This window comes from Symphalangus syndactylus, chromosome 9 (genome assembly GCF_028878055.3).
Source record: "Symphalangus syndactylus isolate Jambi chromosome 9, NHGRI_mSymSyn1-v2.1_pri, whole genome shotgun sequence".
Taxonomy (NCBI): Eukaryota; Metazoa; Chordata; class Mammalia; order Primates; family Hylobatidae; genus Symphalangus; species Symphalangus syndactylus.
Genome location: NC_072431.2, coordinates 99,560,685 through 99,588,351, shown reverse-complemented (window position 1 = coordinate 99,588,351; position 27,667 = coordinate 99,560,685). Strand labels below are relative to the sequence as shown.

Below are 27,667 nucleotides of genomic sequence, written 5' to 3'. Positions count from 1 at the left end.
CTGCTCAGCTGTGTCTGCTGACTTAGAAAGAGAGGTGGCAAATGAGGCCCTAGATAGGCCCATACCAGCTGGGTGCTTGACTACCTGCTGTCCTCGTGCAGTGCAGCTGGCATGGGCTGGGCTAAAGCAAGCCAACTGTGCCTGGGCCAGACCCCTAGGCTGCTGAGGTGGCAAGTCACAGCCACTGAGCTGTGAGGACAGTCATTCTGCCGTGGACACCAAGCCTGAGAGCTGGGTGGGAGGGGCCCACCTGGCACAGCTGAGAAGGGGGGCCACACCCAGGCTGCTGAAGAGCTGAGGGGGTCTCCTGACCCTCGGTCCTGTGTGCATCTCCTGCCCCTACCCACTCACCCAGGGACCTTACCTACATGTTCACGAAGGGCCAGGTGCGCAGAGAAAGAGGACAGGCCTCAGAAGGAGGGAGACGTAATTAACCTGCTGAAAGGGTCTCCTGTGCCGGACCAGCCTCAACTGTGCAGGTGGGGTGCTCACTTCCACCTGCCTCTTCCAGCTCCTGGAAGCTGTTCCACCAGGGCCTTTCTCACATGCAGTGTCACCCGAGGTAGGTGTGGGTAGGGTCATGTTATTTAGGGGCACAGTTGCTGTGCACCTGCAGGGTCTGGAGACCAGTTCTAGCCCTCAAAGTCCTTGCCACCTGGAGAGGCAAGACAGGTGTGTGAAAAGCAGTTGGTGGGTACCCTTAGGAAGAGGAGGAGAGATGGGGCATTTCTGTCCCTGGGGTGAGTGAGATTTTAGAGGAGGTGACATTTAGCAGGGCTCTGAGGGATAAGTGGGAAGGGTTTTGGCAGGCAGCAAGAACAAAGTAGGCAAAGGCCACTGGTGGGGGTTTGCAGGTATCAGTTGCAGAGGGTCTAGTTGGGAGGGAAGGAGCTGGACATGGTGGGTGGGAAGAGGTGGGTGGCAGAAGGCATCTTGGGAAGGGCTTTGGCCAGCTGCTGATGAGCCTGGGGCCCTGCTTTCCCTTCTTCCTTCTTGCAGGTCCCTCTTTCTCCATCCTGCAGAGCCTTCCACCAACTCTCCCCCTGCCTCCTGGGCTCCCATCCTAGCCCTCTCCTCTTACTGCTTTGAGAATGGAAACAACTTTGACCCTCTAGCCTGTGGGGCGCTCTGCAGTTTGCAAGACCTGATATGGTCTAGTCCCTTATTGCAACAGCCCTTTGAGGTAATTATTGTTATCCCTGTCAGGATGACACACCGGAGGCTCAGAAATGGAAAGCGATTTACCAAAGGTCACGTAGTGCAGGTGGCAGAAGGGGCCTGACACCCATTGGTTCTGACTCATCGTCTACTCTCTCTTGGCCGTCCTGGGAAAACAGTTGATATCCGCTCTATCCAAATCCTCTTCAGATATTCACAGCTCCATTTCAACTGCTTGGAGTTCTCAGTTTATTCTGGGTTCTTGGCCGTGATATGAGTGGTTGAGATGGCAGGAATCATGACCTCTTGGTCATTGTTTTTTGTTTTGTTTTGTTTTTTGTTATTATGGTTGTTATAGTAGAAAAAAGGAAGTGACATTTACCGAATGCCAAATGCTTTATATAGTTCATCTCATTCAGTTCTCACAGCAGTCTTTAATAGAAGGAGGCATCATCGTACCTGTATTGCAAATGGGGAGACTGAGGCTCAGAGAGGGAAATAACTGATAAGTGGCAGTAATTGGATTTGACCAGGGCCCTCTGACTTTAGAGCCCAAGTTCTCTTGGTTGTACCACAGCTACCCTTACACTATTGATGTTGTCCTTAAAAGTCAATATAAACCCCACGAAAGGGCTGTTATCTCTGGAGGTTGCTGCTGGTGGGTGGGGGAAGTGTGGTCAAGGGTCAGTTTCTGGGAGCGGCAAGCAAGAGCTAGCCTGGTAGGACAGGGTTCCTCCAGGGCCTGGTGCCCTAGTGGTCAGGTGGAGGGGGGATAGCTGGTTGGGTCTCCCCAGGGTAAGTACTGCCTACTTCAGGCTTGATGTTTTCAACAGAGTCATGGATCAGGCACACTTGTGCACATCCTAGGAGGCCCCTAGAGATTTCTCGCTCCAGTCCTCTGGTTTTCTAAGTGAAGACACAAGCTGAGAGAGAGGTCAGGACATGCCTGAGGTCACTCACCAGTCAGGGGCTGAGTGGACGCTGCTGTTAGGTGAATGGCTGTGACTGTAGGCTGGGACCTGGTGTCTAGGCCACTTGGACTTATTTTCCTTCTTATTCAGAAACTTTTATACCACATGCCCAGATTCACACAGGGAGGCTTTTAGATGAAGGGACAAGCTGTGCCTGAGCCAGCAATGGTGGGGGCTAGGGGTAGGGCTTTGGGACCCCGGGGCTTGCTTGGAGCTGGCTGGCCTGGCTGATCATCCTGTATTTCAGGCCACAGCAGACACTGTGATGTTGGTACTAGGGACAGAGTCCTAGTCCTGCCTACTCTGTGTGACCACAAAACCACGAGTCCTTTTTACTGACTGGACCTCAGTTTCCCCATCAGTAAAACAGAGATGGTGGTCTTACCCTCCTGGCCTTACAAGGCTTTTGAGAGAAAGATGCATTTGAAGGTGCCTGAGACTATGTAGATTCAAGGCCCATGCGTTGTGCAGCCTGCTCAGTGGCAGAGCCTCTTCCCCTTCCGGGATGTATGGACAGAGGGCAAGTGGAGAAGGGAAGCAGAGGGCCCTGAGTCTGGGCTGACATCTGTCACTAACTCAGGGCCAGTTCCCTACTCTCTCTGGGCATTCATCTTACCTTCTGCAAAATTCCGAGCCTTGCAAACTCTCCCAGGCCTGATATCCTCTTTGTTCTGTTTCTTGGTACAGCATAGTATCTCAGGGACCTTCTGATGGTGGACAGAGTTGGGAGGTTTGGTCCTTGCTGGCACCCTGGGCAAAGCTCTCTATTCCTCCTCCTCTGTCTTTGGGTGATACAGGCATCCCTGGAGGCTGGGTCATCACCCCAGACCCTTGGTTCAGGGTTCTGACCCTTCGCTCCCAGAATGCTGCGGAGGTTGGTGTCAGGGCAGCCAGGACCAAGCCTATTCTGTGAGTTTTCACCCCCTGGTCAAGCCCATCTCTCCTTTGTGCTTATTGGATTGAAATCCCAGCAAGCTCTGCTCCCTGGAGAGGCCCCCAGTGCAGGACAGCTTCCATTTTGTCTGGTCCTGGGCCCTCCTGGCTCCTGTCATCCAGCTTGGTGCCTGGTTCCTCAGGCTGTGCAGAATTCTCTGAGGGCCCAGGGTCGTCCAGCCCCCAGGAGGACATGAAGGAGACAGCTGCTCATTAGACTGGATGGTTAAATCAGTCTTTGGTAAGGGACTGTCACAGCTGTGGCTCAGGTGGCCCCTGCTCCTAGGATGCTGCATGTCCTTGGAGATCCAGGGGCTGATAGAGGAGGAGAAGGATGGGACAAGCCTCCACACTGCCTTCAGCCCTTATGTTTCATATAATGGGCTTCTGCCTGTAGTATTGCATTTGAAGAAAGGGCTCTGAATCTAAAAAGATGTTGGAGGCCACTTGTGTTGGTTTCTAGGGCTGCCATAATGACAGACATTTGTGTCTCACAGCCCTGGAGGTGAGAAGTCCAAGATCAAGGTGCCAGAGGGTTGGTGCCTTGTCAGACCTCTCTCCCGGGCTCGCAGGTGGCCACTTTCTCACTGAGTCCTCACTTCATCTTTTCCTTGTGAGTGTGCATCCTTGGTGTCCCTCTGTGTGTCCAGATTTCCTGTTCTTCCAAGTTGGATTGCATCAGGGTCAACCCTAATGGCCTCATTTTAACTTAGTCACCCCTTGAAAGGCTCTCTTTCCAAATACACATTCTGAGGTGCTGGAGGTTAGGACTTCAACATATGAATTTTAAGGAGATGCAGTTCATCCCATTACACCTCTCATCTTGTCAGGCCCTCGTGCTGCAGGAGGGGAGACCAAGGCCACACAGCAGGCTGGGACTAGCCATGTGGATTACCTTCTCTCTGGGGCAGTGCTGAGGCTGTTGTTCCTCTGCTCAAGGACTCCTCACACTCAGCTCTCCAGAGAATTCCCCTAGAGGGAGGTCTGGGCATCTAGATTTGCCAAAGTTGTAAATCTCTTAAACCATAAGCCACTCCTTGGCGTCTCTCTCTCGAATGCCCTGATGTGAAATGCAGATGTTCTCCCTTTTAAGATCTCAGCACACTGCTGTATTTCCCATCGTGTTTGCACCTAAGGATGCAATTACCATTTCCTCCCATTGTCCTTTCTGCCTGTCCCCCTGCTCCCAGCTGACGCAGGCTCTCGAGCCCGCTGGGTGAACACGAGGCAATGAGCTTATGAAGATTGGACTGCTTCTAAAAGCTCCGGGTGGCATGGGGCCAGTGATGCTTATCGGCCCCCCTCAGGACCCTTTTGAGGTTATTTTCTTCTCTTCAGAAGATGCTTGTATATGCTGCAGAGAGCATTTCCATCAATTCTTCTGCCTGAGCTAGCGCCAGCCGAGCTCTATGCTCTGCCATGAGTCACTCCCAGCTGGCTCCTTCCCAGGCCTGCTGGGCTATCTGTGGTGGGTGAGCCTCAACCACCCTTCCCAGAAGACCCCCAAGCCTTAGTGGTTCTCTGCAAGCTCCTGCAAAGGTAACCCCAGCTCATCTTCTCATGTGGACCATAAACCTTCCGTATTTGGCCATGGTTGTTAAAAACCACAAGCAAGTGTTTTCCCCAAGTATTGTGGAGCTGGAATTTCTAAACTTGTTTTGGAAGCAGACAGAGACCCAGGCGTGTATTTTAGGCTTGTGGGCTTATGGCAGATCTTAGATTTAAAGCATAAATTGAGACCAAGTTTCTCTTCTCCGCTACTGAAAGAAAAAATAAATGCTCTGACTGCTAAGCCCTTCCTACCCCTGGGTCTCCTCTCTAAATCTTATACCTGGCCTTTCTCTTTGGGGTGTGGTTGAAGGAAGGGGGCCAGGCCCTGAACACAGTGCTGGGTGGCTGTGTGTGCCCCCGCCAGGGCTGTGTGTGCCTCCCAGAGTCAAGTGTGCCTCTCAGGGTCATGTGTGCCCCCCAGGGTCCAGTGTGACCCCCAGGGCCGTGTGTGCCCCCCCAGGGTTGTGTGTACCCCCCTGGGTCGTGTGTACCCCCAAGGGCTGCATGTGACCACCAGGTTCAAGTGTGACTCCCAGGGTTGTGTGTGCCCCTAGGGCTGTGTGTGCCCCCCAGGGTCATGTGCAGAAGTCGGGGGGAAAGGCCTGGGACCCAGGCTCCCTGGCCTCACCTTGCCCCCCAGAGCCAGCCTCTCTGCGCTTCTTCCCACATCTATAAAATAGAGACAGGAATTCCTACTTCACTCGAGGCTGGGGGTTGCAATTGCCACCTGCTGAGCACAGTGAGTAGATAGCAGCTCCTTCCCTGTGTGCTCCTTACAGGGCTCTGTTCACCAGAGTTTTCATCTCCCAGAGGGATTTACATTGGGGTGGCTAAAAGGAACCATGTCCTGATGGTAGGCTTCCTAGCAGGACAGCAAGCCGGGAAGGAGGATGGGGTCTTGGGAGGGTTTTCTGCCTCATGTGCGGCACACCTCTGCTTACCGGGATACTGAATTGTTCTGGTTCCTAGCAGTGCTCAGCCCATTTCTTTCAGTTTGGGGAATGTCTTCAGCAAAGTAGGTTTTCACCTTGCACCTTTTGAAGGACTCCATTCTGAGGGTGGAACCACAGTGGTACCATGGGGTGGGGGCACAGGCCACAGAGCTGGGCACCCTTGAGCAAGACATCCCTTTTCTGAGGCTTGGTTTTCTCGAAGGGTTTTAGGGAATAGTGTGCGTACAGTGCCTGGTGCAGGAGCAGGTGGTGGTGACTGTTGCTCTATAACTCAAGGAAACATTAGAGTCCATTCCTCCCATTTTACAGGCTGGCAGCCTGAGGCTTAGAGGTGGAAGAGGGTTCCTCAGTCTACACCATTGGTAGTGACAGTTGGGATGTGAATTCAGGACACTGGATTCCAAACCCAGAGTCCTCTCTTCTGTGTCACGCTTCAGTCGCTGTTCTCTGGTGTAGGCAGAGCCCTGGTGCGGCTGGAGTGGAGGCCATTGCCCAGAGAATGCAGTGAGCTCTACTCTAGGAGGCCCGGGCTCTAGCCCCATCCCTTCTGGGTGGGAGCCTCCTCCATGGAGGGCACAGAACAGAGTGCTCAGGTTCCCACCAAATCTGGAATTCTGGGTCTTAGCCTGGAACCTAAGGGGAGCACCTGGTCACCTAGCGAGGTTTGCAACCTGGATCAGGCAGAGCTGTGCTAACAATGTTTCTTCTTGTGTTTTCCAGCATCCGCCAGGACTTTGATGTCCCCACCAGCCACCTGATTGGAGCACATGGCTACTGTACACAGGTCAGGGGGCGCTGTGGGGCCCAGTGGTCCTTCCCCCTCCTCTGTTCCTCAGAGAGGGAGGTGTTCTCCTCCCTCCTCTTGCCCAAGAAAAAGGCAAGTCCTTCTTGCCTCTGCCAACACCCTTCAAGCAGCTTTCACGTGCCCACCTCTGCTGGGTTTCACTGTCATGTCATGGAGACCTAGAAAGAGAGCTCAGTTTAGCTTCTGTTTCTGGACAGCTTTCTGTGCACTGATCTATGTGCTCAGAGCTGCAGAGGATGCAAAAGAGGCTGAACTCAGACCAAAGTGCTACACAGCCCGGAGCCCAGGACACAGGGTGTGATGTCTCAGGCATGGGCCAGGGGACCCTGGGTCCAGCTGGGGAGATGATGGCTCTGGCCTCTTCTACGTTTGCACAAGGTATTGTCTTTATAGCCACCCTTCTGTCTGCATCTTTACAAAGGGGCCCTTAATGGACCTCCCAGGGGCAAAGAAGACCCTGAGCACAGTTGCTTGTCATCGGTCCTCTCAGTCACCCAGGTGACACCAGGGAAGGGACCTTTTCAAGATGTTACCTAGTGAGCATCAAAACTGGGAGCTCAGCTCTACACCTGGCTTCTATCCATGCCTTTCTCCCCATGATGAGGCCTCCCAGAGCGGCCACACGGGCCACAGTGAAATCTGGCTGTCAGCACATGGGGGGCCACAATGCATAGCATGGACGGGCTGGACAGAGCTGCACATCTTCTGGGCCCAACTGAGGACTCAGTTGTCCTGGGGGTCCTGGCTCACTTGCACCCAGCTCTGGAAACCTACCTGGGCACCATACAAGGCAAGCTTGGGGCCTGTGGTTTGTCCAGGGCACTCACAGAGGGACCGTGGGGTTGGCTGCTGCCCAGCACCCTAGAGGAAGGCCTCACGGGGAGTCGCTACTCTTCTGGCTGCCCGGAGTGGCCTCACTCTCACTCCAGGCACCTGCCCTGCCCCCTGGGAGCTTCCCCTTTTCAGCGAAGGATGCTGCCCAGGTGTAGGCAGTCAAGCAGGGTGCAGAGGAGCCCGTATCAGAGTCTGGGGCTGGGTCCCAAGCCCTGTTCTCTGTTTCACTCACAATATGAGCTGGGACAGTCTTTTTCCCCTCCTGCGCATCAGTTTCCTCATTTGTGCAAGAGGCATTTGGACTGGACCAGGACTGCTTACACTTTGAATGAATCCCCTAGGGGTCTTGTTGAAGAGCAGGCTCAGATTCAGTGGGTCTGGGCTGGGGCCTAAGATTCTCAATTTCTATCAGGCTCCCCAGGGAGGGTGATTCTGCTGGTCCACGGACCACACTGAGTAGAAAGGGACTGCTAAGCTTTGCCATTGTGTGACTTTGGAGTCTAGGAGCAGGGAGAGGCCTGATGCCCCTTCTTCACCATCTCAAGAAGGCTTCCTGCTATGAGGAAGGTTCTAGACACATATCAGGGAGCAGGGGCTTTTATCCCTCTTGAAAAACCAGATGGGAAAACTCGAACTCACCTGAAAAAGGCTGTGCCTTTCTCAGCAGCTGCTGCCCCTGAGGTGTATTATTTTACTGCAGACATTTCCTCCAAATTCTTGTGTCTCATTTCCTCTACAAGGACACAATAAGTCCCCTTTGGTATCTCCCTCCAGTGGGGGTCCCTCTGCGGCAATCAGAGGAGGCCTCTTTTACTGTCACTGGGACAGGGGTGTTGGTGTTAACTGAGGGATTTATTAACCCCCGATGTCATTTTCACGATTCAGGGGAAAACACCTCTATAAACTCTGCCCTCCAGAGTTTACACTGGTCAAGGGCCCTTCTGGCCATTCCTACGTGCTCCACTGTGGAAGTACTGCCTGCCTTCTTGCGTCACAGGCAGCGCCAGCTGTGGCAGAAAGTGGATGAGACAGAGAGACCTGCCTGCCCTAGTGCTGGGGCTGGGCTCACTCAAATTCCTCCTCAGTAGGCCCTTAGAGGCCACCCTTCATCTTGAATCTGTTCCCAGGCAGATAGTACCATGAGGGTAACAGGGTTGGGGGAAGAGGGAAGTCACATGGGATAGAGAGAGCCAGATGTGGGTGGAAGCTCAGCTCTGGCCCTAATGGGCCATGTGGCTTGGGTAACCAGCCTGTGAGCCCCAGTTTCTCCATTCCTAACAGGAGGTTGGACTCCTGGTTACCCTGCATAAGGAAGGGACCTTCCAGCCATATTGGTACACCAAAATGTGGGAGGCATGGGTTGCAGGTGACTGCTGGAGGAATGTTGCTCCACATGTCACTGTCTCCAAGTTCCAGGGTTGGCATGCTTGTTGGCTTGCCAGGTGTGTAGCTTGAGTCACAGGACCACCCAATGCCTCATGCCACGCAGCAAGACAATGGCAGAAGCAGAGCTAGAACTCAGACCTAGTGGCTTCCTACTCCCACCTCTCTGCTTCTGTTCTTGCTGCCTACTGAAGTACCTTCCTCGGCTTTCCCTGCCCCGTTAGAACCCCACCGTCACTAATGAAGTTCAAACAAGCCCTGGAGTTTAGTTATTGGTACTGCACTGTGGTCAGTTTCCTGGTTGAGATAATGGGCTCAGGTTATGTAAGATGTTATCATTGGGGGAAGCTGGGTGAAGGGTACACAGGAACTCTCTGTACTATTTTTATAACTTCTTTTGAATCTAAAATTATTTCAAAATAAAAAGGTTTCTTTAAAAAATAACATTGTTTAAGACTCACCCAAATGTCACTTCTCCTTAAAGCTGCCCTGACTCGGTCATGTGGCCTCGTGTTCATCTGGCTCCAGAGTACTCCATGCACACATTCTTACAGCCCCAGCCACATCCTGCATTGAGTCAATGTGCAGGCATGCACCTGACTCCACAGTCTAGACCCAAAGCACATGTCAAGAGCCATGTCTGACCCTCTCACCAGTGCCCCCAGTAGCCTACAGCATAGGACAGGCTCCTGTGAATGGTTGGTACTCAATGAGTGCTTGTGGAATAAAGGTGGATGGGTGCCTGGAGTTACCTTGATGAGAAAAGTTGGTGCCTTTCCCACAGGGCTTGTGGGAGAATTGAAGTTACAGCCTCCTCTGCTCTCAGGCTCTCTCCCTCCTTGCTTTCCTTCCTTCTCCACCCTTTTTCTCTTTCCCCAGTCTCCTCTCTACTCTTTCAGTAACTGATTCAGACTTGATGAGTCTTTCCCCTTTCTGTCATCTGCAGGAACTTGTCAATCTGCTCCTGACTGGGAAAGCTGTGTCCAACGTTTTCAACGATGTGGTTGAGCTGGATTCTGGGGACGGGAACGTCACACTTCTCAGAGGCATTGCTGCACGCAGTGATATTGGCTTCTTATCTCTCTTTGAGCATTACAACGTGTGCCAGGTACCCAGATGCTCACGTTCACCACGAGTAGGGGAGCCTGACTCTCTGGAGCAATGAGAAGGAGGGAAGGGGGGAAGGAAAGCTGGACTCCACTTCTCAGAGCTGGCTGAAATTCGGGTCCAGTTGGAATCACAGAGGGCTTGGGAAGAAGTACAGCTTCTCTGCTGTGGCTACAGGCCTGTAATTCTGACCCAAAGCCAGCTGATACCATGTTCTGGGGAAGATTGTTTGAAAACGACTTTGAGGGATTTCTGCTGTGATTGTGGGTCACAGTGGCTGCAGCTGGTGTCTGTGTGGTGGGGGAGCCTTCTCAAGGGACAGGAACTTGAGGTCTTAGGCCTCGTGTTAGTTTCCTAGGGCTGCCTAACAAAGTACCACAGACTGGGTGGCTTGAAACAACAGAAACTTAACTGTCTCACAGTTCTGGAGGCTGGAAGTCCAAGATCAAGGTGTCAGAAAGGCCATGCTCCCTCTGAAACCCATAAGGAGAATCCTTCCTTGTCTCTTCTAGCTCTTGGTGTTTTCTGGCAATCCTTGGCATTCCTTGACCATATAGTGATGCTTCTATAGATGTATCACTCCAGTCTCTGCCTCCATCCATCATCACAGGGCCACCTTCTCCCTTTGTGTCTTTTCTTATACAGACCTCAGTCATATTGGATTAAGGGCCCACCGTACTCCAGTATGACCTCGTCTTAACTAATTATGCCTGCATCAACCCTGTGTCCAAATACAGTCACATTCTGAGGTACTGGGGGCTAGGATTCAACATATCTTTTTGGAGGCACAGTTCAACTCATAGTAGGCCTCACGCATCCTGTTTGCTGGCATGTGGTCCCTCTGCATCCTGTGTCACTGCAGCCAGGGTCTCAGAAAGGGCTGGGCCCCCAGGTAAAGCTGGATAGGGCATGGGTGACTGTACCTCTGGGGAATGTGGCCAGGGGCTGAGGGGGCTGGGCAGAGGAGCACTGGACCCTGCCTTCTTGTTCCAGCTGCCATGGAACATTTTTCTGAGCATTGCTTTCCATGGCTTCAGAGAGTCCATTTTTCTGTGGTTGATTAAATGGGAAGGGTTGTCCTGAGGAGCAGCAGGAGCGCTTTTCACAGTGGCCACTCCCTGCAAAGATTCTTGGAGGGTCTGGTTGAGGCCTCATTCACCACCTATCCTCAGAACCAGGACACAGAGATTGACTCAGCGGGGCCGTGCAGATAGCGCCAGGCGATTCCACCCTGGATTTCCAGGGTGGAAAAAGACTAGGGTTTTAAGCCAGGGCTCAGTTTTACCCATCCTTCCCACATGACCACATGTTGGGGTGTGCTGTGTCTTGCTAATGACCCATGTGGGGCAGCCCCCTCCCCAGATCCCCTCTCTGGATTATACCCCCAGCACGCCAAAAGCAGACTTCTGGGTCCCAAAGACTTGGGGGGAAAAAGAATGAGAGTGGCTGCTTCCTGGCTGTGCTGGTGTTAGGAGGGAGCCCAGGAATGTGGCTGGTGAGAAGCACCAGGCTCTCGAGCACCGGACCCTGGGTGTGCTCCGAAAGTATTCAGCTCAAAATTCCATGGGCCAAGAGAGGTAACCTTGGCCAGGCTCATGGAATTCCCAGGCTCACCATGAGCTCTGGTTTCATTCTTGGGTTTAGGGCGTTGGTCAGAGAGTAAACTATTTTCCTGTGGTCTGTGGAGGGCACTTGATGGGAAAACCAGTTGGGGTCATCCTTCCCTTGGAATAAAATTGAAGAAATTCAGGCCCTACAACCATCTCCCCTCCTCATGGGCTTCTTGGATCTGCATAGACCCTCTGCTGTTCTGTGCTCAGCTGAGGACTGGGAGTTTTGTTTCCCTGCAGTAGGTGGATGCTTCCTTCCTCTGCCTTGCAACTGCAAGCTCACTAAGGAAGGAGCCCTGGCCTCCTCTCCTCCTCCATGAGCTCACTGAGGGCTGGGCCTCAACCCCTGCCTTCCACTGAAGACTCAGGGCCCGGCAGCTCAGACAAACCCCTTCCCTCTTCTTCTTCTTCTTCTTTTTTTTTTTTTTGAGACAAGATCTCACTCTGTCACCCATGCTGGAGTGATCTCAGCTCACTGCAACCTCTGCCTCCTCTGTTCAAGAAATTCTTCTGCCTCAGCCTCCTGAGTAGCTAGGATTACAGAGGCATGCTTTTTTTTTAAGTAGAGATGGGGTTTCACCATATTGGCCAGGCTGGTCTTGAACTCCTGACCTCAAGTGATCCACCCACCTCAGCCTTACAAAGTGCTGGGATTACAGGCATGAGCCACTGCGCCTGGCCCCTTCCCTCTTCTTTAATACCACCTTCCATCCCTTCTGTCCCCAAGTCCCTTGGACCCTACATAGTTAGCCACATTGGACATAGAAGGAGTCCAAGGGGGTCCAGCACCCAAGCCTGGACCTGGACTCAGAGCCAGGGCCCCTGCTCTGGCCTGGCCTGGCCCTCCCCTCAGGCAGCACAGACACAGCCATGGGGAAGACTGGCATTTGGAACAGCCTGGGCCATGACGTCCACAGCGTTCACTCACTAGCAGGTGAAGCCCCTCACTTGCAGCCTGTCTCCAGGCTTCTCACTGCAGCCTGGGGTTCTGGAGCCCTCACTGGGTATGTGGGAGGAGGAGGTCCTACCTAAAAGTGAGCTACCCAGATGACCCATACTCAGGGTGTACCTGGGGTAAACAGATGAAACTCTGGGCTGGAGAGACTCACCCCCTGCCATAAGTAACTGGCCCGGCCTGGCTGTGTCCTGCAGGACCTCCATGGGCTATCTGTGACCCCACCAGCTGGTCTTGCCCATCTGACTTCCAGCTGGCTCCCTCAGTCCCACAGCTGGCCCAGGACAAGGCTCACCAGTAAGGGGTGGACTGCATTCTAGGCTGCAGTTGGAGCCCAAGCCCCTCCAGGCTGATGGTCATGGTGGTGATGGGGGACTGACAGTCCAGGAGGGATGGGGTGGGACAGGGAGTTTAGCCTCAACACTTCTTTCATGACCTGCAAGGCAGGTTCATTGCCGTCTTCATGAAGGGACCCACAAAGGAAAACAGCTTGACAGGCAGAGTTCTGAAAGCTCCATCCTCCTCCCATCCTCCCCAGCTCAGAGATGGCCACCATCCACCCATTTACTCAACCAGAAGCACGTCCTCTCCATCAGGAGGACATGTGCCTCCCCCTGAAGTTGTTTCTCAAGCCCATCCACTTTAACCAGGTCAGAGCCACCAGCATCGCTGCTTCTGACACCTGTGACAGCCCAGCCAAATTCAGCTCCTGTCCCCATCGCTTTCCCCCTTTCCAATCCTGTCCCTTCACTGAAGCCAGTGTGATCTTTAAAAATATACACACGATCATATAATTCCTTTTCTCTGGACCCTCAGTGGTTTTCCAGTCCTCTGAGACTGTTGTGAGCTGAACTATGTCTCCCCAAAATTCCTGTGTTGAAACCCTGACTCCCAGTACCTCAGAATGTATTAATAACTGTATTTGGAGAAAGGGCCTTTAAGGAAATGATTAAGGTAAAATGAGGTCACTAGGGTGGGTCCCAATCCAGTATGGCTGGTATCCTCCTAAGCAGAGGAGGTTAGGACACAGGTCACACAGCAGGAAGGCCTTCTGAAGGCACGGAGAAGGCAACCACCTACAAGCTCAGGGGCAAGGCCTTCAGAAACAACCCTAGTGACATCTCAGACCTCCAGCCTCCGGAACTGTGAGATAATAAATGTCTGCTGTCTGAGCCATCCAGTCCGTGGTATTTGTTATGGCAGCCCGAGCAGCCTAATGCAGAACTAAAATCCAAAACTTCCCACCACCCCCAACGCCTTGCCAGACCTGCACCTGCCTTCCTCTCCCACCTCAGCCCACACCACTCTCTCCTACAGGCTGGGGCTTTTCTCGGGCTCTCTCCCACCTCCTGGCCTTTGTGCACGCTGCACCCTCCACCTGCCCAGCTTTTCCCTGTTATCGTTTTTGACTTAAACGTTACTTCCTAAAAGGCAGCCTTTCCTGCCCTCATAACCCCATCTAAGTAGGGGGTCCTTCTCATTGTCCCCTCCATACCTGGTCAATCACCATCAGGGTATCTTAATTATGTCCTTCCTAGGGCCTCTTCTGGATTTTAAGCATCGCATTTCATTGCCTTTAAGATGTAAACTTGCCCACATTTGAGCACTCCTGAAATTCTGATGCATTATTACAGTTGATGGTGTGTCAGACTTTGACACACCTGCTTTTTCTTTCTTACTTAGTGATACAAAAAATAATGGCGAATCTGAGGGCATCCTGGATTCATTGAAGTGCAGTGGAAATGTATGGGTTTGATTATTTAATTAATATGTCATCCCCATCAATCTGGTAAGCTCCATAAGGACAGCACTGTTCTTATTGTCTCTAGCACTATGTCCCCATTGCTGTCCTTAGAAATGACACACCATAACTCTGTTCTTAGAAATGCCACACCATAACTGTACGCAAGTAAATGCTGATCCTTTTAAATGAGTGCTTCTAACCTGGCTGTCCATGGATGGCTTTAGGCCATTCACAAGCCCCACCCTAGAAGATTAAGTAATCCCTAATTGTGCTACATGTTCCCCCACCAGGACAAAGTCTCAGACTGTGCTGTAGGAAATGTGGCCCTCCCCCGCACCCCCCCACCCCCGACTCCGGCCTCGCCCCAAGCCTTTGGTTACCCAAGAATTTAAAGGAAGTGAATTTCATCTCTGGAAAATGTCACCCACTTGGAAAGAGGCTCCTGAATGAGGAAACTCATTTATAAAGTCTATGGGCAGCTTTTTTCCCTTAATCTCCCGACTGTTATTTCTGCGTGGCAAGCTGCGCTTTTGTCCCTCCGTTGGAAAATTCAGGGTGGCTGATTATGCAAAGGCCTGCTCCCTGGTTGACTTCGGGGCTCTCTCCCTGCCGTAAATGAATGCTGGGTCCCTGTGTCAGGGTTCCCTGTTCCTGGCGATGCCCTCACCAGAAAAGCCTCTTTGAAGCATGGAATGGAAGCCAAGTTTACGTGGGGTTTAGGCACGTCCAGCCACGTCCTGTAAGACATCTAATTCCCCCACACTTCACTAAGGAATGAGCTCTGCAGTCCACTTGAATGGCACACAGGGCTGGGGTGAGGCCTCGGTGTCGGGGGAGGGGACACTTGAACCGTAAGAAAGGATGAGCACATTGTAAAGATTGTCCTCCTACCCTCTGGAGGAGGCAGCTTTAAATGTGCAGGAATGTCACTGGGGACCTGGTTCAGGACCTTCGGAGCACAGCCCCTCTGTCAGAGACATCCCAGACCAAGATGGGAGCTGCTCAACCACTCTCCTGTGAAGGGTTCTGGAAAAAGTATGCCCTTCTCCCCACTGGAAAAATAATTCCCATTCTTTCTTTAATCCACAGGCTGTAGCTGTAAATACCTGAGCATGCAAACATCTCCCTGGGGCTGGTAGGGATTAGGCCAGAATCAGCCTGGCCCGTGGCACGTACATAGCTGGATAAACCAGGGCCCAGGGTCAGGAGAGGCGCCGCCCAAGAAGTGTCAGGGGCTGGGGGAAAGTGCTTGGAGGCCAGGCATTCGGGGCTTCACAGCGGGCCCTTGTCCCTTCTCTTCCCATTGCAGGCAAGATGCTAGCAATGTGCTGAGGGCCCTGGTGCTTATTCCTGTGTGTCTTCTTCCACAAACACTTCCACCATGAAATTCCCCTGCTTGGAATGCTCCTTATCCAAGTGTTGCTGCAACCTCAGTGCCTTGCTGCACCCTGAATTTCTCTGGCCCCCCATTCCTGGCACCCCCCACGGACTTCTCACTCAGACCTTTCCCTCCTGGCTCCCCAGGGCTCCATTCCTACTTGTCTTTACCGTACAGTTCTAGTTCAAGTCCTGCTTCATCCATGAGGAATTTCATTCACCTGACATTTGTTTACCCTGGGCTCCTGGAACTTAAGGGTATGATCTGTCGAGCATGAGGCAGAGGTGCTGCGGCTGAGGTGGGTGGGCACCTAGTGATGTGCTCACTGGGAGCTGGAAGGAGGAAACTATTTCTGCTCCAACAAGGGATTTGGGAGATGCAGGCTGTGCAATGGTAAGCAAGCTCTAGGCTAGTGGACAAGCTGAATTTGTTTGAGGGGAGTGGGAAGAATTGGTTAGGAGGTCACTGCCGTGGTGGTGCAGGTTGGAGGCTGAGTAGATCTCAGGAGGAAAGGCTGGCAGTGGGGGAGCTCTTGGATGCAGAATGAGCAGTACTGGGAACCATTAGATGTGGGAGATGAGGGGGCGAGTGATACCGGGTCTCGGGTCTGTATGGCAGAGGCCCTGCGAGCAGCAGCAGGTGGGGTGGCAGGGCAGGGATGGCCCTGGGAAACAGCCCAGTGGCCTGAGCAGCGTGAGGGGCTCCCAGCATCAGACGCAAAGGTGATCTTCAGCAGGGCCTCTCCGAGGTCAGCCCTGCCTTGAGTCAGACAGAAAAATGCCCGGGCCCCTTTCCCAGGGACCGCATTTCACATCAGGCCTCTCCCTCATCCAGGTTGGCTGCTTCCTGAAGACCCCGAGGTTCCCCATCTGGGTGGTTTGCAGCGAGAGCCACTTCAGCATCCTCTTTAGCCTGCAGCCGGGGCTCCTGCGTGACTGGAGGACTGAGAGGCTCTTTGACTTGTACTACTACGATGGCCTGGCCAACCAGCAGGAGCAGATCCGGCTGACCATTGGTGCGGGCCCTCACCCCCCCCACCCAACCCTGTTCCCAAGGAGCCTCCAGGCTGGTCACAGAAACCAGCCTTCCTATCCACCGCCAACCCCTGTGACAGAGAGCAGTGCAGACGCCAGCATCCAGACTGGGGGATCAGAGAGCCAATGCCAGCAGGACCTCCCTGCAGGAGGCAGCCAGAACTGGGCCTTGAGCAGTGGGTGGCATTAAGGGTGTTGGGTATAGCCTACACCCCATGGTAGAGAGCCCTGAATACTATGCTGACAAGTTTGGATGTATTCTTCAGGCAGTGGGGAGCCATGGAAGGTTTTGGAATCAGGGTGGTGAGATCAGAAGTATTTTTAGAAAGAGTGTTGTGATAGTTGAAGTGGGACACAGGGGTGGGGACCAGTGAGTTGTGCAGGTGAGAATGGATGTCAGGGATGAGGGTGGGTCCAGTTGAGATGGAGAGGAGGGGACAGGGACTAGAAGGGGGCGGGTCCCGGGAGTGGTCAGTGCTGACCTCAGGGTGAGTGCAGGGCCCTGGGTGACGTGTGTGCCTCTCTCCTCCTTCCCAGACACCACCCAAACCATCTCTGAGGACACTGACAAGGACCTTGTCCCACCCCTCGAGCGCTGCATCAGAACCAAGTGAGTCAAGCCCCTCTCTGGCTTTGAGCCTCACCCAGAATAGCTTTGAGGAGCCATGGTTGGGGGTGGTCAGGCCTGCAGGAAGGTGGATAGGTTCCTGGACTACCCTGATTCAAAGGGGTGTGATGATTGGAAAGACACAGGTTTCTCCACTCGTGGTCACTGGGGCCCAGGTTCAGGAGTGTGTGGTCTGCAGTGGTGATGCGTCTTTAGACAGCTTCTGACACTGCCCTCATGGTTGGGGGTGGGGGCTAAATGGGCACCTCTTGAAGCCCCTCCTCCCTCAAGGCAGCAGCAGGCAGATGTGGCAAGTACCGTTAGGCCCGAAGGAGGCAGGACAGGGGTGCTTACCTGAGGGTGGGGGAGGCTTGAGCAGGATGGGAAGCTGGGAGGCCTGGCCCAGCCTGGGGGTGGCAGGAGGTGCTGCCTGGAGCGGCACCCTCTGCTTGTGGAGGAGCTGGAGGAGCAGCTCCACCATTCTGAACACTGAGCAGCGTGCCTATGGCCTCAGAGGCTGGTGGGACCTTCAACTCCTCTGACCCAGCCCCTCTGTATTTAAGGGGAGGCTGAGGCTCAGGCCAGGGGAGGGGAATGTTCAGTAACTGGGGTGAGTTGGGGCTCACCTCCTTGCTGTGTTCTCTGAGTGGGCCCCTGGGCTGGTGGGGCTGTAGCTGTCAGAAGTGCTCCCCTTGCCCTGGCAGGCCCTTCACAAAGCCCTTGGGGAATGACCCAGAGGCCTCAGCATGCATGAGAGGAGCAGCCCGGCAGGGAGAGGCCTGGATCCTAGTCCCTTCTGGAGGAGCGGTGGAACTGGTAACCTTTATGAGTGTGGGCTCTGGAGAGAAGTTGCCTGGGTTCCAGCCCTGGTGTTGCTGCTTCTTGGTGTGAGCTACTGGACCTCACCTTCCTGCACCCCACTTTGGCATCTGTAAAATGGGGGTGATGCATACCTTGCTCACTGGACCTTGTGAAGAGTGTCTGGGACATTACTAAGTGCTCCATGGTGTTTATGCTCACGATAATGACCTCAGCCACTCCTGATTTGGTGTGATCTCAGAGAATCTCCATTTCTCTGCCCGTGAAATGGTTGGGGTTGTGGCAGGGGGATGCAAAATGGCGAGGCCCTGCAATGCTTACTGCCTGAGATCCAGGGGGCACAGCGAGCTTAGGGTTGATGCCCACCACAGGCAAGCGAGCCCTTGAGAGGAGCTGCAGAGAAAGAGAAATGTTCACATGGTGGAAACACCAGGAAGGGGAAATGGGAGGAGCGCCGAGACATCCTCAACATGCTTTGTCCGTCCGTCCATTCATCCGTTCGTCCATCCACCTGCCCGCCCCCTGAGCCAGGGATGAAGCATTCTTACAGGGTCATGTGCTGGTGCTTCTTTCGTCAGGAGGATTAAGGGCACCTGCAGGTCGCTTTCCTTTCATGTACAAAGGGCCACTCATTCAAAGTGATGAGAGAAAGGCAGCAGTGGGGACAGGAGGTGACACCAGCCTTGGCATCTGTACAGGACAGCGTAGGAGGCCACAGGGCATCCTTCCTGCAGGTGGGCCTGTTGAGCAGGGCTCCAACACCCTGGACACAGCCTCAGCTTGCCTCTGGACTCCTGGGACCCTCTCTGAAGGCCTCCATCTGACTCTGTGTCTCTCTACCCCTCACAGGGGGTGGCCCACCACCTGAAACCTCTCCACTGCCTCTTCTGGAGTAACTCCTTTTTCCCCAGAAATTATTCCACTGCATGACTCACCAAGCACCTCCCAGCGTGGGCCCAGGATTGGACTTCTTGGGCTCAGCCCTAATTGACAATTATTTGAGATCAACCTGGGGCTTTGGCCCGCATGGAGCACAGTCCATGCAGAGTGAGAGTCTTAGTGTGTGGACACGGGCCTGAAGCTCCTCTTCCTCTTCTATTGGCTGCCTCCATCTCCCAGTACTTCTTTCCCCTGCCCCTTGTTCACTTGCAAGCAGGTGACAGTGAGGTTATGTGGGAAGCAGAGAGGCTGCATGATTTGGGCCAGGGCCCTGCCCTTCTCTGCCCTCACATCTGCTTATTGTTGTGTGAGCTTGGACAAGGCTGAGCCCCACCACCTTCTTGAGCAGTCATGGATGGAAAATAATTCTATTTGTGTAGCACACAGGGGCTAAGGGGAGCCCATATGCATTTGTGGCTCATGCATGGGGAAAGTTTGCTCCAGAGCAGTGGCCTTCAAGCTTCAGGGGCATCGGAGTCATCTGGAGAATATGTTAAAACACAGATCACTGCCTGTAATCCCAGAACTTTGGAAGGCCGAGACGGGTAGATCACCTGAGGTGAGGTCGGGAGTTTGAGACCAGCCTAACCAACATGGAGAAACGCCATCTCTATTAAAAATACAAAATTAGCCGGGCATGGTGGCACACGCCTGTAATCTCAGCTACTCGGGAGGCTGAGGCAGGAGAATCACTTGAACCTGGGAGGCGAAGATTGCAGTGAGCCAAGATCATGCCATTGCACTCCAGCCTGGGCAACAAGAGGGAAACTCCGTCTCAAAAACAAACAAAAAAACAAACAAAAAAACCCAAAACCAAAAAACACAAAGCGCCATGCCCCACACCAAGGGTTTTTGAGCTTTTTATTCAGTAGGTCCAGGGCAGGGCCCAAGAATTTGCATTTTTAAGGAGTTCTCAAGTGATTCTGATGCTGCTGGTCCCAGGACCACACTTTGAGAACCAGGTAAGGGCAGTGCCCACCCACCCCCCCCAACCCTGCTGCCTTGTGAGAGTCGGGTATCAAGTGAGGCATTGATTCTCTGGCCCGCCGTAGGCACTGGGCCGGGGGAACCTTCTTCCTGGCTCCATTAGCTATCCCCTCATCCCCAGGTCTGTGTTCCATGTCTGCTAGAACTTTGCTGACACCAGCTGCCTGCCTGTTCCACTTCCCCCATCAATCCCCCATCATGGTGGGTCCACCTTGGCAGTTATTCCTAGAAAAGCTGAGTGGGTGAGTGGAGAGTGGGAACACTGCCCCCGTACCCGCCAGGTAACATACCACTGCAATGAGAAACAGCAGGCTTAGGGGTAAGTCCTGCTGTCTGTAGGAAGGCCCTACCGTGTCAGGAAGGGGATACACGTGACATCGCGGCATGAGCTCAGGTCATTTCAAAGGCTGCAGTGAGAGCCCAAGTTCCTGATAAGATGCAGCTGTGTGCCCACAGCATCTTGTCCATCTTGCTCGGTAGGTGGGGCTGCAGGGTAGGCCAGCCTGGTGGGCAGGTAGAATTCCCCCACATCAGGTCAACCCTCATAGAACCCCTGGACTGGATACCACGGAAGAAACAGCTGAGTAAGACTTGGCTCCTGCTCTCAGAGAGTTTGCCATCAGCCTAAAGTCAAGTTTGGAGTCAACCCTGTTACAGTCCAGGGAAAGATGCACCACCCACCCTTAAACCCAGCTCTGTTGCCCTGCAAGAACCCCCAAGCCACACAGCTGGCTGTCTGGCAGCTTGCTTGGCTCTACAGAAAGGCCTTTGGGTACCCCCTGTTATCACGTCTTCTTTTACAGACAGGGAGATAGGGGCCTCCAGAACGGAGGTCCGTGTCCCAGCCACACTTTGAGTCACAAGCTCCAGGGACTGCGGCTTACGCTTTCGCTATCCCAGCCCATTGGAAGGTCACTGAGTGGGCAGTGACTTCCCACCACCTGGCTTTGTTGCCTAGGTGACATTGCACAAGCCCAGACTGCTGGTTTCGCCTTCAGAGAAGAGCATCCTAATTCAAACCATCCCAGACCCCATGTGTCTCTGCACTTTGCTGTGACGCAAACCTCGGCCTGAGAGAGTCTCCTGTTACCTTTGCTTGTGTCAGGAATGTGGGCTGTCCCCTGCCCCCTCCCCCTGTTATACTGTAACCATCTCAGCAAAAAACAGGCTAATTTATGGTCATTTCCAAACAAGACACACACAGTGACCTCTCTCATGCTTCCAGCCTAGCTAGAGTGAGAAGAATGAAACGGTTGTCAACAGTCCAGAGAAAAGAGGAAAGAACTCATAACCGGAGCCTGGGGCTGGGGCACAGATGTTTCTGTTCGGAGGTGCAGACAAGAAATTGAAAATGTAATTCCAGCTGGGTATGGTGCCTTCGAGGGGCAGAGGCAGAGCCCCCGCTTCCCTCAGCTACCCCCACTCTCTGCGGAACCTCCCATTCAGCTTCTGTGCTGACACCATTTTGCCCAGGCTCCCTGTCCATAGTGCCTCCCAGCCATCGGAGGAGCATTCTCTGGGCGCTGTCACTCCCCACTGTCCATGCCAGCCTTCTTCTGATGCTCTGCCCCCCACACACACCTGCCCTGTGCTGGCTCTGCAGTCATCAATCTGTGTGAGCTCCAGAAGGTCTGGTTCTGCTCCCAGCCTTAGTTTCCCCATCTGTCCCTGGGGTCTAAGGATCCCTCTCCTGAGCTACCGTGAGGTTGAGAGAAGATCTGTGGAAGCACTGCCTTTCCTGTGAGCCGCAGTGGCCTCTGGGCATGTGTTGGGGAGGAGGAGGGATCAGGTGGTGGCAAGTTGGGCCAGGGCTCAATGCAAGGCAGGGCTTTGAATCGTGAGCCAGTGAGGACCATGGTTTCCCTGCTGAGTGCCTGGGAGGGCGGGGCCGCTCCCTAAGCAGGTGTCCAGGAGGAGCAGCTGGCCTGGGGGGTTGTGTTCATGCAACAGCACCCCCACCTGCCACCTCCACCTGGAGCCCAGGCTTCAGGCACTGGTGAAACCAGCTTTGCCTTGGAGCCTGGCCTGGGTGCTGACGGGGACCCGTGGGTGGCCTGGCAGTCAGAGAACACTTCTGCAAAGAGGAATCTGGATCTGATCCTGCAGGATGGCGGACTGGGCAGGGCCCAGAAGGGGTTAAGGCCCAGGGGTGAGGGCTACCCACGTGGCTCATCCTAGAGCTGCTCCTCATTCCGAATGGCTGGAGCACGGGAACGGAAACTTTCACACAGGCCTATTTGTCTGGAGATTCAAAGTGTGCAAGAGGAGTCCCTGGATGCTTTTCTACCAGTCAGGAGCTTTGAACTCAGGCCTGCTGTCTTGTCCTGGCTGACACAGGCTCTATCAGGCATCTTTTTCCCCATGAAAAACACCAGATCCATCAACGTTGAAAAGCAGTTAAGGCAGGTAACCACCCCTCTATTGCACTGATGCCTCTGGGGGGAGGGGGCCTTATTTTCCACCATGAAGTGCCTTTCTCTGTGATTTTGAGTTGACTTGAGCACCAGGGACCATGGTGTTTTTACGGAGCGAGTGGTCTCAACGGGACAATTTTGTGCCCCTGGGGTTATTTGCCAATGTCTGAGAACATTTTTGGTCGTCACAGCCCTGGGAGAGGATGCTAAACATTTCACAGTGCACACGACGGCCTCCACAACAAAGAATTACCCAGCCAAAATGCCTAAGGTATGGAGGATGAGAGACCCGGCTATAAACTGGCTGGCTGTCAGCCGCCTCTTGCATTAGCGCTGATGAATGAGTCTGGAACTTTGCTTGTCTCTTCTGCTCCCCAGAGGTGTTTCCATTTCATCCCTCCCCTTTCTGTGCCTGTCCGCAGTTGTTGGTTGCATATGCAGAGCCCTTCTTACGTGTCCTTTTAATTGACTCACAAGCTTTCAGAACCATTCCAATTGGGGAACAATTCGATTCGCCCCCTACACTAGCACAACATGCGTCATGGCTCAGCCCTTTCAATTTTTAAAATGTCTCTGCTTTGATTTCCTATTGTAATTGCAAACTGCTTCCCTCTGGTGTTTCCAGTACTCTCCCTGCATTTGCACCTGTTGGCTGGATGGAGCGGGTTGGTTATGTCTGTGGAAAGCCTCAAAACCAAGCCCAAACTCAACAGCCTGATAGTAAGACTCAGCCACTGTGGTGACACAGATGTTGTCTAGATGAGTAGATGAGTGTGACTCACCCCTGCACTGAAGCAGCTTGCCAGGATTCAAGGAATTTGTAACTTGGGAGCTCATAGGAGGTACTTCAGTCTTTCTAAATGGGGAGGGTAAAGACTTGAAAGGATAGAGAGGGGCGGGGTGAAGGGGCCTGGGGACCAGGCTGAGAGCGGGCATGTTGCTCTTGTTCCTGCCTCCCTTCTGCCACCCTCTGGGAGTCTGGACTCAGGATGTGTTCCTTAGTGTCCAAGATTTCAATGCTTACCCACAAATCTTAATAGAACAATAAAAGCTTTTTAATGACACACTCCAAACTGCAAAGATGATGAACAGAACAAGAAAATTGAAAATCTCAAACCCTCATTGTGTTGCTGCAGATTGCTAAGGTGCTTTTAACCCAGCAGATGTAATAGATGAACTCAGTACCCAGGAACTGGGGTCAGCACAATGCCTTCCCAGCCTGCTTACCTCCAGAACCTGCTCAGTTGTATAAGCCAGAGCAGTGGCCATTTTCCTGCTGGTTGGACCTATATTAGCCAGTATAGGACATCATCAGACTCCACCGCCAAATAGTATCAGCAATGGGCACTCACCACTGAGGAGAAGTCTAACTTCGCCAAGCCAAGCCAGTTTGTCTCTGAATACGGCCCCAGTGTCTCTTATTTGAGCAGTGAAGATGAACACTATGATGCGGATAAATTCCATCAAAGTGGTTCAACCCCAAAACCCAATAGACTCCTCTGGATCTGCTTGACACACAGAAGCCCAGTAAATAGTCTGAAGCACTTGGATAGCGTAGAAGCACTTAATTCTTCCACATCCAATGGAACAAGTGATTATGCTGGCCTTTTCACTTCAAAACGATTGATGAAGGGGAGGTGGGGTTGTGGATGAACATGAAAGTGTTACCGTGTACCTCTTGTCACAGGTTAGACTGGGAATGGATCTCACTAAGGTTGTTCTTTCAGTATTTATTCTTGAAATATCTTTTAAAAATGTATGTAGATATTTTTGCACATCCAGATCTGTTTCTAGGCATTTATGACCAGAAGGATCCCAGGAACCAAATGGTTCAGGTGGTAAAAGGGTACCTATCAGCCTTTCAGGCAGGCAGAAAAGGATTGATTGCCAAAAGGCCATACAACCTGATTTTGGGTGAGATCTTTCAGCATCACTGAACATCACCAAATGGATGGACATGGAGGAGGACGCGGAGAAAGTTTTGGACACAGTTGCCCCAAACAGTGTAACATTCCTGGCTGAGCGTGTTTTCCAGCATCCACCTGTTTCAACCTTTTATGCTGAGTGTTTTAACAAGAAGATACAATTCAGCATTCCTATTTGGACAAATCAAAATTTCTTGGGTTGTTGACTAGGGAGCACAACGTAGGGCAGGACTGCGTCTTGTGTCTAGGCTAGGATGAACGTGACATCCTTACATTCCCTGATGGTATGCATGATCTATCCTCACAGTGTCCTGGGAAGAGCTAGGAGGATAATGCAATATTAATTGTTCCCAAATGGGCTGTATGCAAATATCTTCCACATCAAACCTTTCTATAGGAGCAAGAAGCACAAAATTGCCGTGAAGATTTTTTTCTCCAAATGACAAGAAATCTTTCTGCTCATTGGAAGGGAAATGGAATGGTATAAAGTATTCAAAATATGCAAGGGGAAAATCCAGTCTTTACAGATACCAAGAAGTTGTCTGTAACCAAGAGGGAAGTGAGTTGGAAGAACAGAGTCAGTATGAACCTTGCTGCCTTTGGAAGGGACACTTTCAACCTAAAAATTAGAGACTTTGATGCAGCAATTGAAGGAAAGCACTGACTTGAAGAAAGACAAAGAGCCGAAGCCTAGGAAAGGAAGAAAGAGATTCAGTGGAAGTTTAGGCTATGTCATAAACATGGGGAACAGCGGGTTAAGGATGAACCATTGACTGAAATCTCTTGGTGGTTCCAAGCCTTCTGTTGGAAAATGCAACTGTGTTACTTTGGGAGAACCTGTTCCCACCCTTCTCATCGCAGTTCCAATGTCAGGAATCCTAGACTTTCTGGATGTAGATGTACAATTCAGTTGAAGTGAGAAATGCTTCCCCTTTTTCTTCCTCCGTGGCGGTTAGATTTTCTTCAATCCTGAAGAAAATCTTCAGGTTTTGAAAACAAGATGTCTGTTCCCTGCCCAAACCTCATACTTTAAAAGCATTTATGAATTCCGGCCTCAAACTCTGCATTGTAGAACTGCTGTGAGATATTTAACATCTGTTTCCTAGTTCATATATAATCTTAGGATATCTGTATCTGTATAATATACCTAGTGCCAGATTTTATGTAAACACTCCATCTGCTATACATTTGATTCCTCTGAGTGTTTTTAGAAAATTAGCACCATGTGTTAAAATCAAGTGCTAGGAAATGTCATGGTCTCACCTACAGTAACTTTCGCTTTGCAGCTGAACTGTTATTCAGTTATCTCTAACCCTGGACCACAATTTAGTTATACTCCGTGCTTCTTCAGGTTAAAAAACAAAACAAAATAAAAAACTGTCATGTTACTGCAGTGCTCACAGCCATTCACTACCTTTCTGTGGCTCTCAGTAAAGCCCAGAACCCTTACAAGGTCCTGCCAGCTTCCCGGCCCCTCCCCACCCTCTCTCCCCATTGTTCTGCACTCAGCCATATCTAGGACTGCACAGGTGCCTCTAAAGTGCCAACCGTTGGGCCCTACTGGAGAGCACCTGGTCCAGATGTGTGTGGATCATTCATGTCAGTGGAGGGCCTCAGTGGAGGGCCCATCAGTGCCAGGCGCAAAGTAGGTTGTGGCACAAAAGAATGCATCACCTGCTGCTTGGCCTCTCCATTACTCTCTGGGGTCCTAGGTGTATTTGTGTTTTGTAAGAGACTGGTGTGTGGGTTTGTGTGAATTTGGAGGGGTGAGATGAGCAGAATGGAAACCGAACTATTCAAAGCCTCCAAGACAAAACCTTCAGGAAGTGGAGGCAAGAGATGGGCTGTCATCTGGGACCCTGAAGCTTGATCTCTCTTTGTCTCTCTCCTCACTCTACGCTTAGGTGGAAGGGGGCATCGGTGAACTGGAACGGCTCAGACCCCATCCTGTGACCGTTGGATGTGGGTAAACCCTGTGGTTCACCACTCATCACCTCATCACCGAGGATGACAGCTGAACCCCAGGCCTCTGGGGCAAGTCTCATGCAACCCCAACCTGGGTCAGCATGGCTGCAGAAGCATCCAGAGCCTGCCTGCCCCGTCCATGAAGGGCCCACCCAGGACTGTACTGGGGACCCAGTGTGTTGCTGGGTCCCCTCCCAGCTGAGCTGTGACTGCTGAGTACTGGAAGGAGCTTGCCAGGGTCTCTGCTGCCTTTGTCTGCATCCCTCCCTTGCTCCCCGCTGGGTGGCCCCTCACCCAGGCCTCCAATGTGGTTGGCCCCAGGGACTTATTATTTCTGGTAGCTGGCTTTCTATAAAATGAGTCAAACCCATGTCAAGGGCCCAGGCTCATTTGTTCTATAGCTGCAAAGAGCATGGTGTGCACTGTCTGTGCTGATCATGGCTGGTATGGGGAATGTGGTAGGGTGATTCGCCCCAGAGCCCTTCTGAGGCCCCAGGAGAATGGAGGTGGACCTGGAGGGTAGGCTGGACCTGGCCAAGTAGATGTGGGAAAAGAGCCTTCCAAGGAGGAGGGACCTCTTGGCCATGGGGGGACAATAGGACAGGGATAAACAGAGGGACTGGGGACTGGGTGAGGTCCCTGGTGCCTGTAGGGGAGCATGTAGGGAAAGGGCTGACTGAAAATGTGGGTAGGCAGAGCCTGTGGAGCCCTCACATTCCAGAACAAAGATGGCATAAGTTGGAATAGGAAAAGTGTGATAATCACTCATGAAGGGGATATAGTAGTCTGATCCTTGTTTGTTCCATTATTGATATCCCACCAGTTTCAAAAAGAAGATGAAAACATGCAGGAGTACAGTGGCCTGCTGATGAAGAAGGGGGTGAGGAGAGAGGTTGTGTGGAAAGCACAGTGAAGGACTCCTCTGCAGTGGTTTAAAAGAATGGGATGGATGCAGGAGCCCGGGGCAGAGCACTAGCCTCTCAGGGTTTTTATCACATGGCTGCCCATATGAATGCTGCCATCCCTGTACCCCACCCTGTCTGTGCCCAGTGAGTGCTGCAGTTGGGACTGTGAGGGGGCTGTGTAGAGGTGGGTGTGTACACACAGGAACCAGGGGATGCACACCTGCTGTGTCTGCTCTGGCCCAGGGAGAAGCCTGGGAGAGCCACCAGCACTGGACAGCAGCCTGTCCCCAGCTTCCATGTGCCCCTGGGGCTCAGGACACAAGCAGCTCAGGAGCTGTGTCCCTCTGCAGTACTGGCTACAGGAGACCCCTTTTATTTTAGGCGCCAGGCATGTTGGGGGTGAAACTCATTTGGTGGTGACAGCAAAAGCACTTGTCTTGTGTTCTTGTGGATGGGGCATGTGTAGAGGCCTGACTGTTGGTCTTTGGGGAGAGGCAGGCAGAGAGCCAGTCAGGCTGGGAGGGAAGTGGGAGGGTAGGGACTGCTCTGTCCAGGCTGTGCCGAGGCCCCGGTGGGGTTTGCTATGTAAACTCCAGCAGCCATTCACAGCAGGCTTCCAGCAGAAATGCTTCCTATATATCCCTGAAATGTTTATGCATTTGTTTTCCTTGGCCAGGGATAGGGCGCTCC

General features: G+C 52.6%; 1 protein-coding gene across 3 annotated transcripts in view; it reads left to right on the top strand.

The window, feature by feature from the left end:
- Positions 1-26,442, top strand: part of MINDY4 (MINDY lysine 48 deubiquitinase 4) — a 120,808-nt gene extending 94,366 nt beyond the window's left edge. For 2 of the 3 annotated variants that reach the window (XM_055293509.2, XM_063609704.1), the window contains exons 14-18: positions 6,287-6,350; positions 9,535-9,696; positions 16,217-16,397; positions 16,954-17,026; positions 26,012-26,442. In XM_055293509.2, the coding sequence (XP_055149484.1) occupies positions 6,287-6,350; positions 9,535-9,696; positions 16,217-16,397; positions 16,954-17,026; positions 26,012-26,060 (529 nt within the window). In that variant the 3' untranslated portion in view covers positions 26,061-26,442. Of the gene's footprint in view, positions 1-6,286; positions 6,351-6,568; positions 7,198-9,534; positions 9,697-16,216; positions 16,398-16,953; positions 17,027-26,011 lie in introns of those variants that run through there. The other variant, XM_063609705.1, reaches the window with a different exon arrangement.
- The last annotated feature ends 1,225 nt before the right edge of the window (positions 26,443-27,667 follow it).